The sequence below is a fragment of the Schistocerca gregaria genome, chromosome 2, assembly GCF_023897955.1.
Source record: "Schistocerca gregaria isolate iqSchGreg1 chromosome 2, iqSchGreg1.2, whole genome shotgun sequence".
Classification (NCBI taxonomy): Eukaryota; Metazoa; Arthropoda; class Insecta; order Orthoptera; family Acrididae; genus Schistocerca; species Schistocerca gregaria.
This window is the reverse complement of record NC_064921.1, coordinates 142,608,135-142,629,134: the sequence shown is the minus strand read 5'-3', so window position 1 is coordinate 142,629,134 and position 21,000 is coordinate 142,608,135. Positions and strand designations below refer to the sequence as shown.

General features: G+C 44.7%; 1 protein-coding gene across 4 annotated transcripts in view; it reads right to left on the bottom strand.

Moving 5' to 3' along the window:
* LOC126336533 (proline-rich protein 2-like) overlaps positions 1 to 21,000 on the bottom strand; it is a 42,147-nt gene that overhangs the window by 4,341 nt on the left and 16,806 nt on the right. The window contains exon 1 of one of the 4 annotated variants that reach the window (XM_050000346.1): positions 4,381 to 4,460. The exons of the other annotated variants lie outside the window; for them this stretch is intronic. Within the exon in view, the coding sequence (XP_049856303.1) occupies positions 4,381 to 4,419 (39 nt within the window). The 5' untranslated portion in view covers positions 4,420 to 4,460. Of the gene's footprint in view, positions 1 to 4,380; positions 4,461 to 21,000 lie in introns of those variants that run through there. 4 annotated transcript variants of the gene reach the window in all.

Here is a 21,000-nt window from a genome sequence, read left to right as displayed (position 1 = left end):
TCGAGATCTAAGTGAGTTTGAAAGTGGTGTTACAGTCGGCGTACCAGCAATGGGACACAGCATCTCCAAGGTAGCGATGTCGTGGGGATATTTCCGCACGACCATTTCACGAGTGTACCGTGAATATCAGAAATCAGGCAAATCATCAAATCTCCGACATCGGGGCAACCGGAAAAAGATCCTGCAAGAACGGCAGCAAAAATAACTGATGAGAATAGTTCTACGTGACAGAAGTACAGTCCTACCGCAGATTGCTGCACATTTCAATGCTGGGCCGTCAGCGTGCGAACCATTCAACGAAATATCATCGATATGGGCTTTCGGAGCCGAACGCCCACTCGTGTACCCTTGACGACTGCACGACACAAAGCTTTACGCCTCGCCTAAGCCTGTTAACTCCGACATTGTACTGTCCATGGTCGAACGAGTCTCGTTTCATATTGTGTCGATCTTATGAACGTGTACGGGTATGGAGAAAACCTCATGAATCCATGGACCTTTGCATGTCAGCAGGAGACAGTTCAAGCTTGTGGAGGCCTGCAATGGCTTTGGGGGTGTGCAATTGAAGTGATATGGGAGCCCTGATACGTCTAGTTTCGACTATGACTTGTGACACTTACGTAAGCATCCTATCTGATCACCTGCATCATGTCCACACTGCATGCCGACGGATTTAGTCAATTCCAACAAAACAATACGACAACCCACATATCCAGAATTTCTACAGAGTGGCTCCGGGGACACTCTTCTGAGTTTAAACACTTCCGAACCCCACAGACATGAACATTATTGAACATATCAAGATGCCTTGCAACGTGTTGCTCAGAAGAGATCTCTACCCCTCGTATTCTTTCGGATTTATGGACAGCCCTGCAGGATTCATGGTTTCAGTTGCTTTCAGCACCACTTCAGACATTAGTCGAGTCCATGCCACGTCGTGTTGCGGCACTTCTGCGTGCTCGCGGGGGCCCTACACGATGTTAGGCAATTTCTTTGGCTCTTAAGAGTAAAATAAGATTGCAATTATATTGCTATGGAATCAGTATCCTTCACAACTTTGCAATGGCACAAGACCTATAGAGATGATGCTGGGTCATTTAACTGAAGTAAAAATCTTAAAAGGATAGGTATGCAGTAAGTCTTTAAGTCATGCAATCCGCTCTTTTCAACATATCTTTCTTTTAATTTCAATGACCTTCAGTGTGGCCTTAATTGTCTATTATGATCAGTAAATCAAAGGGATAGTCTATTGGAGAGAATCAGATTACACCTAGGAAAACATGTTGCTTACGGCAGATTAGGTTCATAAATATTGTAGCACACTGACCATATACGACCATATTAATGTGAGATAGAACGGAGTATTTCAGCAGCATTGCCAGCAGGCTAGCGTAAGATATTCTCACTGTGATAATTCGACAAGGCCGATGCTCTGTAGCGAGGACTCAACAGGACTGCACAAAACTCGCACAGCAAGTGTCGCCGGCCGCGGTGGTCTCGCGGTTCTAGGCGCGCAGGTCGGAACCGTGCGACTGCTACGGTCCCGGGTTCGATTCCTGCCTCGGGCATGGATGTGTGTTCTGTCCTTAGGTTAGTTAGGTTTAAGTAGTTCTAAGTTCTAGTGGACTGATGACCACAGCTGTTAAGTTCCATAGTGCTCAGAGCCAGCAAGTGGCAAGGCAGATTTCCACATTGGTAGTGATAGTGGTGTTTTAGGGTACGTTACTGGTACTGGCGCATATGTACAACAAGTGTGGCACTGCCGACTGTAAGTACCAGACGATTTGCAACAAAATTATTCTCAGGTTGCATGACAAGATTGTGGCAGACAAGGTCGTCACATAGACCTGCAGCAGAAGTCACCAGTTTGAGGGCACAGCGGGGCAACAGCTCTACACACGAAGTCCCTCCCGGGTTTAGTGCCACAGTGCAGCAAGCAATCCCAGGTCTACCTCAGCAGCGAGGCAGACTCCTGCTCAGGATGCAGCTGGTCACTCTCCATGCGTGCCTGCCATCTACCACTGTCGCCTCTAAGCGATGGGCTTTTCCCACTGTGACACAACCGAGGCACCGCACAGGGCCGTAGCAGATACCGACGAGGATATACTCGTGGAAACCGTGCTGCCAGCTTATGTAACGAGGCCACTGGCGCACCGTAGAAACTCTGCGGCAGCATCATGGGGCATGCAGGCAGGCAGCCCAGCAGAATTCAGAGGCAAGACCTCAACTACCTGGTGTCCTACGTAGATGCTACAATAAAGAATTTCTGACCTTCTCTGGGACCTCTTGTGCCCACTCTTCATCTCCATCGCCCCTCCCTACCATGGGGGCGCTCTGTACACTGGCGGAAAGATTTCGTAGAATCAAGAAGGAATTGTGCGACATAAACGCAAGTTGGTAGGCGTGTTTCTACATATGAAAGATGATATCTATTCAAATTTCGCGCCAGTCGCATAAGAGTCACGCTAGTTGCACCAGGAAACGAATGTAAATCAGTCTTATAATTCGACCTGTCGTGCTGCCATTTATAAACGGCAAACCAGGTCGTGTTTTCCAACAGGATAACCCTCACCCACGTACCGCTGTTGTAACTCAATATGGTCTACAGTGAATCGCCATATTGCAGATAAGGCTCCAGTCGAGCACATGTGGGACATCATCGGCTGTCAACTCCAGCATCATCCACAAACAAGATTAACCGTAGATGTATTCACCAACCAAGTGCAACAGGCGTGGTACTCATTACCGCAAACTAACATCCGGCACCTGTACAACAGATCGCATACACGTTTGAACGCTTTCATTCAACATTCTGGCGGCTACACCGATTATTAATATACCAGCATTTCACATTTTCAATGGCTTATCTCGCACCTACGTTAACCCGTGATCTTGTGAAGTTCATCATTTAAATATGTTACCTAGGCAAATATAATCCCGAAATTTCATTACGCTACATTCATTATTTTTTGGTGTTTCGGTTTTTACCGTCAGTACATAATATTTAATTCGTCGTTCTGTTTAACATCACAGTGGAATAAATAAGCAAGCGAACTCGTCCTGGTAACCAGCTTCTAGAATACTGAATAAGATTCTTGCGTCACATGTGGTTAATTGTTCTCTTACTCTACAGCAATACTTTAAGGTTTTGATATATGATGAATTCAATGTTTATCCTCCGGATTAATTGCTGTGTTTTGATTTCCGATATGTACCTGTGTATTATCAGAGTTGTACTACTTAGATCTTAACCTCAACATTAGAGAGGTAAAGAGGCTGACCAAAAGAACATCACTTGAAGATAGGCTTTTGTAATGGATCACATCTGCTGTTCCTGGGAGCCTTTATGGACAGAACAAGCGAAAATTCAACCTCTCTAACGACATGACAAATGGTAACAAACACCTTGCACCCAAAAAGTACTGAGGCTGATTTTATAGCTGACGTACAAGCGATTTAGCGCACTAACCACGGCGGAAACCCTAAAAACTGTGAAACAGAGATACACATTCGACGATTCAGTCGTAAGCAGCCAGTGTTAAGAAGATAGTCGACTCGCGACCGTAATGTGTAGCCAGTGTTGAATCAGGAAACGTAATGGAGCAAGTATAAGTGTTCAAGAAGAGAAGAAAAGAGTGTACAAGGTGTGTGCCATTTGTCTTGACTCCTGAACGAAAACAACGATGCCTGGTCACCTGCCGTGACTAGATTGAAATGAAACACGTGGACAGTTCTTTCTTTGCTGTTATGAAATCAAAGCTATCGCAATATGACTAAACGCAGAAATTCACGTGAAGTGTTAACGATTTGACGCCATAACCGCCATTCAAACCAATGTGACACACCAGTTGAATAACCTCACAAAGACAGATTTCACTGACAGTTGCTCATTGGTGTACGAATGTTCTGTGCGTATTAATCAAGTGGGGAAGAGGAAGTGCATGTAGAACGCCTTAAGAGCTGAAACCACCAACTTAATTTATCTGTACTTTGTACTAATCCATTCTCGAAACTTTCTGGACTGATGTCGTACGATGGTGAGAGAGTGATTGCAGAAGTGACAATGTTAAATATTAGTCCAGTAAGAAGAAATACGATACTTATTTACCAAAATTATCCATTTATAGTTTATAACGATTCACAAGAAGTTGATGAATTTGGTACAATGTCGTAACTCTCTTAACTTGTACGTGTAGAACTAGTATGAATTCGCTAACAGATCCGACGAACTTGCAAATAATTTTCTACACTTAAATTTGATAATACCATCCTACAGGTACCTTTTGAAGCCTACAGTGTTTGCAAGTGAATGTAGAAATAACTACCAGTAAATTTAGGTAGAGCACAAATGTCGATAAAGTCTCGGTCCTTACTACTCACCACAAGACACAGGAGAAGAGCTGCCACTGTCGCCCTCATGGTGATGGAAGTGCTGAGGTGAACCCGTGCTGCAGAACTTTTATAAGGCTCTCCTCTGCGTGATGTGGAGTACTCGTGATTCCGTGACTCTTTAACAAAAGGACTGAGCAGAGACTGCAGTCCAAATGGGACAGTGGAGGATCTGGTTGTATCACAAGGTCACAGAGCACAGCTGCGGCGAACTGAATATCTTATTGTCGCTCAGTTTTTCATCGACAACCCGCTTGTTCCTATGTGGCTGCCTCAAAGAAATAATGGACCAACAAGTCATGACACTTTTTGTGTCTTGGTAGAACAAGAGAGAGGTCGTCTTAATCCGCTCACTCCTACATCGATCTGCTGATTCTCAAAGCCCAAACTAAGTCCTCACTATTTTCCAGTGTATTGATTTGAACAGTATCTGTAACATCGAAAAAGAAAGTGGTCATGCGTTAGCGTGGTTACGTACAACGTTATCTTACATATGTGCATGGTCTGATAATGTGGTATTAACGGTTTAAATGACTAATATACCTGTAGCTGCCCTGTGGAAGCTTATATTTGGAGTAAATCATCAACGCAATTTGTAGGGTAGGCATCCTGAAACTCATAAAGGAAGCACGTTTCTGTGGTTCAGGACTGGGTCATCATTCGGGAGAGTGTGGCCAGCCACATAGAGTTACACTAAGTGATCAATAGTATCCAGACGCCCCAAAAACATACGTTTTTCATATCAGGCGCACTTTGTTCACACTTAGTGCCATGTACTCCATATCAGCGACCTCAGTAGTCATTAGACATCGTGGGAGCGCAGAAAGGAGCACTCTGCGGAACACACGGACTCCGATCGTGGCGACCCGTCAAACCGACGGGAGGCCCTAGTCCCACGACTTGCTATGGCAGCAAGAGTGAAAGAAAATTAAGAAACGTTCACACGGTAGTATCATTGTGTGGTCGTGCTTTTCATGGAGGCAGCTTGCAGCCCTTTTGTTTTGCGTGGCACTATCATAGAGCAGGCCTACATTGATGTTTTAAGCACTTTATTGCTTTCCAATCTTGAAGAGCAATCCAGGGACTGCGACTGCATTTTTCTACCCGATCGAGCACCTGTTCCCAATGCACGCCTGTAGTGGAGTAGTTATACGACAATAACATCCGTGTAAAGAACTGTCCTTCACAGAATCCTTAGATGAATGCTATAGAACATCTTTCGGATGTTTTGGATCCCCGACTTCGTGTCAGGCCTCACCGACCGACATCGATACCTCTCCTCAGCGCAGAACGCCGTGAAGAACGGGCTGCCGTTCCCCAAGACGCCTTCGAGCACCTGACTGAACGTATGCCTGGGAGGGTGGAAGCTGTCATCACGACAAAGGGTGGGCCAAAAGCATATTGAATTCCAGCATTACTGGAGTAGTGCGCGATGAACTTGTAAGTCATTTTCAGCATGTAGTGTATAGGGGAAAATGGGTAATATACAGTATGTACAAAAACTACTAGAGAGCAATAAGACTGGAAGAGCTAGAAAGATGTGCTCGGATTAAATAGTGTGTAAGACAGGGATGTAGTGTTTCACCCCCACTTTTCGATCAGTACAACGAAGAAGCCATGTCGGAAATGAAAGAAAGGTTCAAGAGTGGGATATAAAATTGTAGGTGAAAGGATGTCAATGATGTGAGATTCGCTTCCTGCATTACTGTCTTCAGTGAAGGCGAAGAAGAGTTACAAGATGTGTTAAATGGAGTACAAAATATGGGGAAATGGGAATAGTAGAAACTTAGCTTCATAAATGGAGAACACGAAGCAGACGTAGTTATGTCGAATATGCTCCAAAATCCTGTATCAACCGCTACTGCAGGCTAAACGGTTGATACTGAGATAATGGTTATGAAAATATCTAATTATTTTTTAATATACACGGCAAGAGCAGGTAAGTTCAAAATGGCTCAAATGGCTCTGAGCACTATGGGCCTCAACTGCTGTGGTCATCAATCCCCTAGAACTTAGAACTACTTAAACCTATTTAACCTAAGGACATCACACACATACATGCCCGAGGCAGGTTTTGAACCTGCGACTGTAGCAGTCGCACGGTTCCGGACTGCGCGCCTAGAACCGCGAGACCACCGCGGTCGGCGCAGGTAAGTTCAAAGAGTTCTGTTTACATGTTGATGTCAATCATCAAACTCTTCTATCTTATTCCAAAACACGATGGCTATCGTTAATGCCCGTAGTTGAGATAATTCTTAAGCTTTGGATTCTATTAAACCAATTTTTTAACGTCGAAGACAGGCCACCTGGAATAATTTCAGATTTTTTCAGTAGTACGATCAGTGAAATTTGCTTCATGCTTCTACTGTCCAACTTGGCCCTGTTTGAAAAAAATATAAAAAGCGTGAAGAAGAATAAGATCTTGCTAATTCAAATGAAAAATATATTAATCGGCTCTCAAAGATGTCTTAATGAAGAGGAGACTAACAAATTTATTGCCATGCAAACCAAGATGAATCTGAACAAATTAAAGAATATGTACACGAATCAAGAAATAATCAATTTGAATTCGAAATTTGAGGAAGTGACAATGGCTTTCCATGCCGCAGTATTTGAATGCTTACAGTAATTGGCTATTTCTTGGAATAAATATCAAATATTTGATTGGATGACGCTATCCAAAACTTTAGATTTAGTGATGACTGAAAACACTATCATATATACCTGGCTAAACACGGTATGAAGATTTCTGGCGACCAAATTCTTTTCGGTAACATGTGTATCTGAAGAGCTATTTAGAAACTAAGCGTTATACGGAACAATGCAAGTCCAAACACTCCGTGGAAGGAAGTTGTATTTACTTTCTGTAGGAAACGGAGAATTCTGAACGCAAATGTCAACTGCTAAAATTATGCGAGTGTTTGTTTTCTATTCCCGCACACAACGGCACTGTTGAACGCGTATTTTTATCGGTGTGGACCCAGTGGGCTTATGAAAGATATCGCCTGCTGTCGTGGACTGTGGAATCAATTTTACGGTGCCAGTTTAACTACAAGATTACTTGCATCGAGTTTTTTTATAAATGCGTAAAGAGGTAAAAAGTCGTGAAAAATATGGTTATGAATTAATCCTGAAGCAACAAGTTTCACGTAACTGTGTTCTAAATAAAAATTAACTGTACAGGGTGATTCAAAAAGAATACCACAACTTTAAAAATGTGTATTTAATGAAAGAAACATAATATAACCTTCTGTTATACATCATTACAAAGAGTATTTTTTTTCACTCAAATACAAGTTCAGATATGTTCAATATGGCCCCCTCCAGACACTCGAGCAATATCAACCCGATACTCCAACTCGTTCCACGCTCTCTGTAGCATATCAGGCGTAACAGTTTGGATAGCTGCTGTTATTTCTCGTTTCAAATCATCAATGGTGGCTGGGAGAGGTGGCCGAAACACCATATCATTAACATACCCCCATAAGAAAAAATCGCAGTGGGTAAGATCAGGCCAGTGATGAAGTGCTCTGTCATGGGCTGCCTGGCGGCCGATCCATCGCCTCGGGTAGTTGACGTTCAGACGATAAGGTTTCATAACTAACCTCTTTCGTAGGACTCTCCATACAGTTGACTGTGGAATTTGCAGCTGTCTGCTAGCTCTGCGAGTCGATTTTCCTGGGCTGCGAACAAATGCCTGCTGGATGCGTGCTACATTTTCATCACTCGTTCTCGGCCGTCCAGAACTTTTCCCTTTGCACAAACACCCATTCTCTGTAAACTGTTTATACCAACGTTTAATACACCACCTATCAGGAGGTTTAACACCATACTTCGTTCGAAATGCACGCAGAACAACTGTCGTCGATTCACTTCTGCCGTACTCAATAACACAAAAAGCTTTCTGTTGAGCGGTCGCCATCTTAGCATCAACTGACGCTGACGCCTAGTCAACAGCGCCTCAAGCGAACAAATGTACAACTAAATGAAACTTTATAGCTCTCTTCATTCGCCGACAGATAGTGCTTAGCTCTGCCTTTTGTCCTTGCAGAGTTTTAAATTCCTAAAGTTGTGGTATTCTTTTTTGAATCACCCTGTATTATATAACTTTTTGCTTCGTTTGAATACCAACATCTCAGAGTCTTCCGACGAGATCCCAGCTAGATTGGCAACCCTAGTTATAGGACCACTGCTGTTCTCTGTAGTGGGTGGTCAGAAACAGTCTGATAAGTTTATAAGAGTGCTGCGGGGTAGGATGTACTAGAAAGAATTCGATACGTTGAACCGCTTTCGAGATAACTAGCGCTGAAGTTAGACAATCAGGCCGTTGCACGCGCAAATTCAAGCCGCCCGCCAGACACAATGTCAGATGTTCTCATAGCGTAGATAACAGCGCACGATATTGCTCAATCTTTGATCGGGATAGATCCTTACTACCAAGCCATGTCCCTATACTGAAGCGCCTTCCTGTTCGGTTTTAGGAAACCAACGAAGACAACGTTTGGCGGTACTGTCTCTGGCGCGCCGCTTGAACTTGAGCGCGCAATGGCCTGTCTGGCTATATTCGACGACAGTTGACTCGAAAGAGGCGCGACGTATCGATTTTATTTTTGACAATTACTTCTCAGCGCAACGTCTCCTTTTCAGAATGTTTCTTACCACACTGTATAGTCCTTACATAAATGATCTCTGACAAACAGGGTAAGCAGAAATCTGCGACTTTTTGCTCTTAATGCTGCAGTATAAGGAAAAGTGTCGTCCTTGAACCATACCGAGAGAGGCTGCGCAGTGGTCAACACACGAGACTTGCGTTCCGGAGGACGACGGTTCAAATCCGCATTCGGTTATCCAGGTTTGGGTTTCTCATGGTTTACATAGCGCAAATACTGGGATGGTTCCTTTCAAAGGGCATTGTCCATTTTCATCACCACCCTTCTGTACTCCATGGTTGTCATCAAAATCTGTCAAACAGGTTTTGGGCGCTACCTGTGGCTGACAAAGATCCTTCCAGAGGAAGTCTCTTGACCCACAAGATTGGGCATTCACCAGGGTTGGGAGTACGGTAGTTGAGAGCTCCAATGTCAACTATTTAATGGAGCCTCTTAGGGATATGGCTGACGAAATAGGGGAAGAAATCCAGTAATCACTTTGGGTATGTACCAGGAGGAATTGTTTCGGATGTGGAAAAACTACTTCTGGATAAAATGATCAGCATGGTGTGCAGCCAACTGCAGGTCGTGGCTCATGACGGTAGCAATGATGTGTGTTCCTTTGGATCAGAAGAGATTCTTTCAGGTTTCGGACAGCTAGGTGAAGTGGGAAAGACTGCCTTGCGAGAGGAAGAAAGAGCTGACGATCTGTGGCATCGTCGACAGCAGCGGTATCCTCTGATACATAGCCGAGTGGAGGGTTTGCATCGGAGGATCAGATGGTGTCCACTGCAAGCAGGTGGTTGCGGAATGAACTGGGCTGTTTTGTAGGTTAGAGGGTCTTGGAAAAGTGCAGAACGGACTTCAGCTTCCATGGGGTGTAGAACGAACACGGGAAAAGGGTAGGTACAGCAACAATCAATGTTTTAGTTATTCACTGTCAGAACTGTATTGGAAAGAACCAGAGCTCAAAGCGCTAATAAAAATAACTGAAGCTTAAATCGTCATAAGTACCTAAATCTGACTAAAGCTGGAGATAAGTTCTGCCGAAATTTCTAGTAAGGAAATAACATGTTTGAAAGAGCAGATAAATACAATTGGTGGCGGCGTCTTTGTTGCTGGTTAGAGGTAATTTGTCTTGTAGCGAAATTGAAGTAGATAGTTCCTGTGAGTTGGTATGGATAGAGGTTATACTTAACATGTGAAATAGTTTAATAATTGGTTTCTTTTACTGACGCCCAAGTCACGTGATACAGTTGCTAAACAGTTAAAAAAAAAAAAAAAAAAAGCTTGACTCTCATCATAAGTACCACATTCATACAATTATAGTTGGTGGTGTAGCCATCACCGTCGAATGTAGATGTTGGGGTGCAGTGGAGGAATGTTGGATGTGGTGGAAACTGCCAGGATGTGCCAAATTAAAACTAGGCCATGATCATCAAGTGTTTTATTATTCGCAGCTGCAGTACTGCTTTCCTCTTTGTCTACGTCACAGGGCCCATAGTGCCAAGGACGCCACTTTGCTGTCTGTAAAACAGCTTGGCGCAGAAGGACTAGCTCAGCGGCGTGCCGGCCATGTACAGCCACGGTGTTTTGACGACGCCAGGATGCAGCAGCAGCTGACTCAACGGTCTCCGTCCCCATTGCCTCAGTGCCACTCGTGGGGAGCAACAGGGTGGCCCATTGTGTGCTTTTTGGCATTCTGGTTCAGATCGCAGCGACAACAAGCGCCTGAGATCTGACAGCTAAATCTGCGGCCATCGCCTCAGGATGCCTCCGGCGTGTGTTGGGAGCCAACAAGACTTCCCGCGGTAGCGAGCCGTCGAGTGGCCCGCCGCTGGCTGGCTGGCTGTGGACCCCATGTTGTCCTCAGAGGGTCGAACCAGTGACCCGCCATGGACTGGAACGCTGGCGCTCCATCTGCTGCTATGTGTAGCCGGTGGTGTGACACACCGCACCATCCAGGAGAGCTGCGACACTTCAATGCCCCTTGATCCACGGCTGTGTGCCTCTGTTTTGCTAACACGCTACTCCGAGTCACGTACTCATAGCACCTATGTTGCGCCAGTGGGTCCGTTGTGCCTGTAACTTGCACCATGCAAACTGCTGCGTTTACTCTTTTCAGTGCTCTGCTGTCTCTGTGGCCTCCACTCTACTTTGAAACCGCTGGTCAGCATAACTTGCTGACAACAGGCCCACACTTGGCTGTAACTTGTGCGCTCAGAAATATTGCACCGAATCTAACTTTCCTGTATTTAACGGTGGTGTCACAACATTATTCCCCCCTTCGGAAAGACCCAGTCTACAGTTTGACCTCTAACTACTCTTATACTTCTTTGGCTCGGCATATACTTACGACATATTTACTACTACTATTAGAAAACAGATGTGGTCTAGTTCTATTAAAACACATTACATGAGACAAAACATAAAAATTCCTTACTGCATGACCACTACCCTTAATGTCCGATCAACACCTTACCTACCCGTCTTATGCCCTCGGTATCCAAACCAATGGGATTAAGAGTACCGTCGGTTTTTTCTTGGAATTGGCTCTCCACCTGATTAGAATGAAAACAACACACAACAATGTTAAGGCCGATATGGCATTTGGCACGGAGGTGCTCAGACAATCGTTGCTTATGGTTGCCTTTCCCTGCATTGAGTGACATGCTACACAAGCTGTTTGTCTGATATGTGCACCTCTTTCTTTGAAATGAACTGGTTTACGGATCTCAACAGACCTGGCTCCAGAGTTTGTATTAACAAATTCAGACTGTGCTTTAGCGAAACTCTAAAGTTTCTTCTGGCCAGTACAGCTGTGGCTGTGTGACATACAATTGTTTAACTCCTGAAATTGATGCTGGCAGATGGAAGGTTGGTCCTACTGTGTTATGTGCAGCTCCCCTCGAGCTCTATACGTTTCGCTTCTGAAAATACTCCCTACTCAAAACAACTTGCTGCTACTATCAAATTTCCGTAGGTGGAGAAGATCCAATGGACCCCGACCCATTACAAGCTCAAGTTTGGCTCCACAATGTCCGTTGGACAGTCTATTTCGTTCCTACTGGCTACAAATAACTGGACCGATCACGTATCCTGATTGGTCCTTATCACCCTTGCTGGACATACCATTACCTTTAGTCTTCAAAAAGATTGCTGTCCCCAGCAGACTCACAATACTCGAAAAAACATACAATATATGAAAATACAATGTCTGATTAATCTACGCAAACCCAATGTTACATAACAAGAAAACAAAAAACTACAAATACTCTACTACTTTCTGGGTCGCAAAGCATATTTGTAGTTTTGCTGTACTCTATGTTCGTGGTTTTCCCTGGGCTTAACACCTCTCTTCACTCTCTCTTTCTTCTTCTTCCCTTCCTGTGACATGACTGGAATCACATCCGGACAACCCTTAAATGGGCGCAGCTATCCAATATGTACTATCATTGTTCTAGTTGGCAGCTGAAGCTTAACATTAACGAGGGATGTGGTTTCAACTACTTGGTATGGCCCTTGATACCTCATCACGAACTTCTTCCTTTCCTTTTTGGCATATAGGGACTGCATATTCTATACTGTGGTAAACTTCCTTTCCACTTCACTGCATCTTCCTGCCTTTCCAAAGCCTTCATAATAGCCTTATGTACTCGTTTCCAAACACCCCAAATCGTCCTCGAGAATTGACGCAAAGATTCAATGGCTCTTCATTTCTGTAGCTTCACTAAATCAAACGGTGATGGCATTTTTCGCTTGTACACTATCTCAAACTGAGACAAACCGGTATTTGTATGGACTTTTGCATTGTATGCACATACAATATGCTTTAAATACTCGTCCCACTCATGGTGATAAGAATCCACATAAAAACTCAGCATCTTCCCTACTGTTCTGTGTACCCATTCTGTCCTTCTATTCGCCTGTGGATGCAACACGTTCGTCCTCAGCTTCTTTACATTCGATAATTTACACAGATCCTTCATTTAACCCTATTTGAATTTGGTTCTTGGTCAGTAATTATTGTCTCTGGTAAACCAAACTACAAAATCCAGTTGTTTATTAACGCTTGCACAACCATTGCTGCCTGTTGATTTGGCATAACCACCATCTTGTCATACCTCGAAAAATGGTCTATTATTGTAAGAACGAATCTGTTCGACTGAAAGGTCCTAAGACATCAATTGCCATCATAGGAAATGGACATGTCACCTCCGGAAATCATTGTAGCTGTATCTATTTGCGACTCAAATACGAGCTCTGCGCACATGGTGTACAATTCTTGACATACTTATTCACATCTACTTTCCTACCTCTCCACAAATAGCTCTCCACCACTCGTCTATTCGTCACTCTACTCCCACCATGACCAGATTACATGTAAAGATGTGCTTCTTTCAAAACCTCATCTCTCAGCTTCGCTGGCACTAATACCCTTGGCCCTAACTTCGTTTCCCTGCACAGAAGACCATCATACATATTAAATTGTGGCTATGTCTGATACAATTTACAATTGTTGTCAGCATCCTGTAATTCTTGCCATACTGCTAGGTCATAACCTATGATTTCTACATTTGCCACCTTTCTACTCAGTGCATCCGCATTACCGTGCTTCTTCCCAGGCTTGTGCACCACCTTGTAGTCGAATGCACTAAGCCTTACAGCCCACAGCCCACGTAGCGAGTCTAGTGGATGGACCCTTCAACCCCAACAACCATTTCAACGCAGGATGATCTGTCAACTACCCGAAACCTTCTCCCATATAAATAACATTTAAAATATGTGATTCCATAGATTACTCTAAGCATCTCCTTCTCTCTTGTTGAGTAATTCATTAACGCTGCATTCAACTGCCTAGAAACATAGGCTACAGGATGTTCTTTCCCATAAATTTCATGACTATGAGCACAGCCTAATGCTTGATCCGATGCATCACATGCAAGAATAAATTCGTTTTCAAAATCTGGAAACATAAGAACTGGACTTGATGTTAACATTTCTTTTAGTTTGTCAAAGACTTTTTTACACTCTTCTGTCCACTCAAATTTCACACACTTCCTTAACTATCGCGTCAATGGCTGTGCAATATGTGTAATACACTTCACGAACTTTAGGCAGAAATTACAAATTCCACCGAATGATTACAATTCCTTGTTTCGGCTCCCAAAAATCCCTTACAGGCTGTACCAACCTCAGGTCTGTTCGCACTCCATCCTTACTGCTGATATGACCTAAACATTTCACTTCTTCCAATGCAAACTGACACTTCCCCAGGCTCAACGGCAAACGAGTTGGTCTTAACCGCATGAAGATTTCCCTTAACCCACGTCTATGCTGCTCCATACTACTTGAGAACACTATAATGTCATCCAAATAGACAAGACGCTGCCATGTTTTCAAACCCCTCGGCACACTGTCTAGCAACCTCTGAAACGTTGCCAGAGCGTTTTTCAAACCGAATGGCATTCTGATGTACTGGTAATGGCCTCGGGAGCAGAGAAAGCAGTTTTTGGACGATCCTCTGGAGCCACCTCTAGCTGATGTTAACCATTTGTCAAATCCCATCGTAGGAAAGTACTGGCACTGACGTAAGTGATCCAACGTCTGTGATACGTTTGGAATTGGGTATGCATCCGTTACTGTCTTATTATTGGTGTATCGGTAGTCAAAACAGAACTTGTATTTCCTAGTTCCATCCATAGATTTTTTTAGGCACAACGACTATGCCCGATCCCCAGCAACTATTACTATGCTCCATAATACCGCCCTCAAGCTGCTGATCAATGAAGTCCTCTGCAATCGGCTGCAAATGTCTCGGTGGTTTACGGAAAACAGGTTTGTATCCTATGTTGAACTAATGGAGTTGCCGGTAATGGCCCTCGTGGAAAAAACAAATCTTTAAATTCTCACAACAATTCTTCCATCTGCTCTTTTTCTCTTCCTTTCAAATGCAGTTCTATCGGTAGTTAGTGGTTTATCGCTACACCTACCTCTAGAACACTAGTCCTCGTCATCTGGTACATGGAAATTCGCTACTAAAACTCCTTTTCCCAAATTCGCGTCAACAGCGCTAAAATTATCCACGTTCATGAGGACTACTCGCCTGTCGTTTCCCTCTTACACGGGTACAATAACATATTTCACAAAACAAACTCATGGATCAAAAAATTCATTACGCTCCAATGGTTCAATAACACATACCGTACCCACAAGTAGATTTGGCTCTACACTTACCCAAAGCAACTTCCCAGTGCCACTAAACACACACTTCTGCGAATTAAGCCTTAATGCTAATGTACGCGGGTCAATTGCTTTGTTCTTTACGTTGAACGCCCCTTCGCGACAGCTCCTCATCTACAGCAGTTACCCCTAGCTGAAATAACATTCCACCAAGATCCACAGTTCGTTGTCCATGGACAATTTTGGATGATGCAAGAAACCTACTCCTAGGATCATGTGGTAGCCCTCGCTTACTCGTGGTCCTACCTCCAAGCATGCATCAAATCGGACTCTCCCTATGCGAAAGTCAACTGTCACTTACCCCAAAGGTGTGACCTCCTTATCCCCCACTCCACGCAACCTATAACGTGGTGGTTCTTAACTTCCTTCGTCCCATTAAACTCTTAGTAGCCACTGATACTTGCGCCCTTGTGTCCAACAAATCTTAAACTTTTTAGGTCCTATGGATCCTAACATTGAATATTTCACCTTTACATTCATATTTGTAGCATTTAAAATAAACGGGAGCTGCCTTAGGTGGGTCTCCCTCTGTCGTTTAACGATTGTCCTCCTCTACTAACTCCACTTCTCTGCACTGTTGATTTCCACCCCTTCCTCTGATCTTAGGTGAGTGGGTACATTGCCTCTGCACATGTCCCATACGACCACACTCATAACATTTTATACCAACTGTAAACACTGTTTGTCTATCACGTACCCACACTGGCGCATCCATTTCCTCACATTGGATGGGAAGGTGAATGGCTGAGTACACGCACCTTCCCTGCCGTATGCGTCGGTAACACCCTCAAAAATACATCAAGTGCTCTTTGCTCGGCCTCCTGAAACGTAACACTATTCATTTCATCGCTCTGACCCAACTCGTAAGTATACTCGTTAATTTCTCTTATTCTGTCCGAATATTTCTCTACCGTTCCCCCTGTCTGTTGATGATTGCACTCAACCTCTCCCTAAAAGAGGCTCCTTCAACTTCTTAAACTGTCCTGCCTTCTTTACAGCCTCAGAACACCTTACATATGTCTTTGCTTCACCCATTAATCAAGTCTTGGCTACATGTAACAATTGTTCTTCAGAATAACCATTCATCACAGCTGAAGTTTCTAAGCCCTTCACAAACGAATGCACATCCTCAGATGTCTTGCCGTAAAATGAAATAATCAAACTCACGCAAGCTGGATCAATCACTTGCTGCGGCACCCTAGGCAACAACGATTGATCAGATGCAGTTTCCTGCTCACTCCTAGATTTTAATTCACTTCTCAACTGCATACTGTCTCTATTAACTGTGCTACTTTCTCCAACAAAATCCGTACCGTTTCTGGTTCCGGCTCACCTTGCGTTCTTGACTCTGCCATTGTGTTGCTTTCGTTCCCAGTTAGTCCCCTTTCAACCTATAAAATCCCATAGAAACAAAACATTTAACTACAAATATAAACTGACTTCCGACAGCTCAGTATCTGATCTTACGTTTTAGGTTGAGATAAATAAAACAATACTCAACCCAATACAAAAGTAATTAAATACTACAAAAGAAAAACACCTTACCGCCCCAAACACACTAACACTTGCTGTGGCAACACAAAGGAAGAAAACGCCCTACACTAAAAAAGAAAAATTGGGGGACACTCACCATATTTTGTGACTGTAGAGAAAGCTTTTGACAATGTTGACTGGAATACTCTTTTTCAAATTCTAAAGGTGGCAGGGGTAAAATACAGGGAGCGAAAGGCTATTTATAATTTGTACAGAAACCAGATGGCAGTTATAAGAGTCGAGGGGCATGAAAGGGAAGCAGTGGTTGGGAAAGGAGTGAGACAGGGTTGTAGCCTCTCCCCAATGTTATTCAATCTGTATATTGAGCAAGCAGTAAAGGAAACAAAAGAAAAATTTGGAGTAGGTATTAAAATTCATGGAGACGAAGTAAAAACTTTGAGGTTCGCCGATGACATTGTAATTCTGTCAGAGACGGCAAAGGACTTGGAAGAGCAGTTGAACGGAATGGACAGTGTCTTGAAAGGAGGATATAAGATGAACATTAACAAAAGCAAAACGAGGATAATGGAATGTAGTCAAATTAAATCGGGTGATGCTGAGGGAATTAGATTAGGAAATGAGACACTTAAAGTAGTAAAGGAGTTTTGCTATTTAGGAAGTAAAATAACTGCTGATGGTCGAAGTAGAGAGGATATAAAATGTAGACTGGCAATGGCAAGGAAAGCGTTTCTGAAGAAGAGAAATTTGTTAACATCAAATATAGATTTATGTATCAGGAAGTCGTTTCTGAAAGTATTTGTTTGGAGTGTAGCCATGTATGGAAGTGAAACATGGACGATAACTAGTTTGGACAAGAAGAGAATAGAAGCTTTTGAAATGTGGTGCTACAGAAGAATACTGAAGATAAGGTGGATAGATCACGTAACTAATGAGGAGGTATTGAATAGGATTGGGGAGAAGAGAAGTTTGTGGCACAACTTGACTAGAAGAAGGGATCAGTTGTTAGGACATGTTTTGAGGCATCAAGGGATCACAAATTTAGCATTGGAGGGCAGCGTGGAGGGTAAAAATCGTAGAGGGAGACCGAGAGATGAGTACACTAAGCAGATTCAGAAGGATGTAGGTTGCAGTAGGTACTGGGAGATGAAGCAGCTTGCACAGGATAGAGTAGCATGGAGAGCTGCATCAAACCAGTCTCAGGACTGAAGACAACAACAACAACAACAACAACGCAGGTGTTGGTCTCGAACGTCGTACTGTACAGACGACGCCTGGTATTCTGACACCAAATGTAGCTGTTACTGCGAAATGTAGTTGTTGGGGTGCTGTGGAGGAATGTTGGACATGGATGGAAACTGTCAGTATGCACCGAATTAAAAATCGGCTGTGATCTTCAAGTGTTCTATTATCCCCAGCTACAGTGCCACGTTTCTCTTTGTCTATGCCACAGGGTCCCACGATGTTGAGGATGCAACTTTGCTTTCTGCAGAACAGCTTGGCGCGACCCATGCAACATACTGTAGTGTGACAGCCGTGTACAGCCACAGTGTTTTGATTACGTCAGGATGCGCCGGCAGCCGACACAGCAGCCTCCATCCCCATTGCCACAGCACTGCTCGCTGCAAGCCGCAGGTCGGCACAGTGCCTGTTTCTTTGCCGGCATGGTTAAGATCGTAGCGACAACAAGTGCCCTCGATCCGACAGTCAAATCAGCGACCCTCGCCTTGGGATGCCTCCGGCGTGTGTTGGGAGCCGACAAGACTTCCTACAGTAGCGAGACGTCGAGTGGCCCGCTGCAAGCAGGCTACGGATCCCACGCTGGCCCCAGAGGGTCGAACCAGCGACCCACCGTGGACTGGAATGCTGTCACCCCATCTTCTGTTGTGTGTAGCCTGTGGTGTGACACACCCCGCCATCCAGGAGAGCTGCCACGTTAGAAAATCCGCACCTATTTATACTCGACCGTGCGCCTCTGTTTTGCTGACAAGATGCTCCGAGTCACGTCCTCATAACACCTAGGTTGCTTCAGTGGGCTCCTTCTGCCTGTAACCTGCGCCGTGCAAACTGCTGTGCTGTGCTATAGCCCTCTTGTATCAGCACGCTCTGAACGGAAGCTTATCGATATGCTGTCTGGACCAGAAGACTTACTTTTATTAAGTGCTTTAAGTTGCTTCGCTACACCGAGGATATCTGCTTCTGAGTTAGCATGTTGTTACATCTCCCCGATTCGAATTCTGGAATATTTACTTCGTCTTCTTTTGTGAATGAATTTCGGCAAACTATGTTTAATAACTCCCCTTTCTACATCTACATCCATATCTACATTCCGCAAGTCACCGAACGGTGTGTGGCGGAGGGCACTTTACGTGCCACAGTCATTACCTCCTTTCCTGTTCCAGTCGAGTATGGTTCACGGGAAGAAGACTGCTGGGAAGCCTCTAGAAACTCTCTAATTTTACATTCGTGATCTCCTCGGGAGATATAAGTAGGTGGATGCAATATTTCGATACTTCATCCAGAAACGCACCCTCTCGAAACCTGGACAGCAAGCTACACCGTGATGCAGAGCGCCTCTCTTGCAGAGTTTGCCACATGAGTTTGCTAAACATCTCTGTAACGCTATCATGCTTACCAAATAACTCCGTGTCGAAACGCGCCGCTCTTCTTTGGATCTTCTCTATATCCTCCGTCAACCCCACATGGTATGGATCCCTCACTGATGAGCAATACTCAAGTATAAATCGAACGAGTGTTTTGTAAGCCACCTCCTTTGTTGATCGACTACATTTTCTAAGGACACTCCCAATGAATCTCGACCTGGCACCTACCTTACCAACAATTAAATTTATACAATCATTCCACTTCAAATCGTTCCATACGCATACTGCCAGATATTTTACAGAAATAACTTCTACCAGTGTTTGTTCCACTGTCATATAATCATACAATAAACGATCCTTCTTTCTATGTATTCGCAATACATTACATTTGTCTATGTTAAGGGTCAGTTGCCAGTCCCTGCACCAAGTGCCTATCCGCTGCAGATATTCCTGCACTTTGTTGCAATTTTCTAATGCTGCAACTTTTCTGTATACTAAAGCATCACCCGCGAAAAGCATCATGGAACTTCCGACACTATCTACTAGGTCATTAATATACACTCCTGGAAATGGAAAAAAGAAGATATTGACACCGGTGTGTCAGACCCACCATACTTGCTCCGGACACTGCGAGAGGGCTGTACAAGCAATGATCACACGCACGGCACAGCGGACACACCAGGAACCGCGTAGTTGGCCGTCGAATGGCGCTAGCTGCGCAGCATTTGTGCACCGCCGCCGTCAGTGTCAGCCAGTTTGCCGTGGCATACGGAGCTCCATCGCAGTCTTTAACACTGGTAGCATGCCGCGGCAGCGTGGACGTGAACCGTATGTGCAGTTGACGGACTTTGAGCGAGGGCGTATAGTGGACATGCGGGAGGCCGGGTGGACGTACCGCCGAATTGCTCAACACGTGGGGCGTGAGGTCTCCACAGTACATCGATGTTGTCGCCAGTGGTCGGCGGAAGGTGCACGTGCACGTCGACCTGGGACCGGACCGCAGCGACGCACGGATGCACGCCAAGACCGTAGGATCCTACGCAGTGCCGTAGGGGATTGCACCGCCACTTCCCAGCGAATTAGGCACACTGTTGGTATCGGCGAGGACCATTCGCAACCGTCTCCATGAAGCTGGGCTACGGTACCACACACTGTTAGGCCGTCTTCCGCTCACGCCCCAACATCGTGCAGCCCGCCTCCTGTGGTGTCGCGACAGGCGTGAATGGAGGGACGAATGGAGACGTGTCGTCTTCAGTGATGAGAGTCGTTTCTGCCTTGGTGCCAATGATGGTCGTATGCGTGTTTGGCGCCGTGCAGGTGAGCGCCACAATCAGGACTGCATACGACCGAGGCACACAGGGCCAACACCCGGCATCATGTTGTGGGGAGCGATCTCCTACACTGGCCATACACCTCTGGTGATCGTCGAGGGGACACTGAATAGTGCAAGGTACATCCAAACCGTCATAGAACCCATCGTTCTACCATTCCTAGACCGGCAAGGGAACTTGCTGTTCCAACAGGACAATGCACGTCCGCATGTATCCCGTGCCACCCAACGTGCTCTGAAAGGTGTAAGTCAACTACCCTGGCCAGCAAGATCTCCGGATCTGTCCTCCATTGAG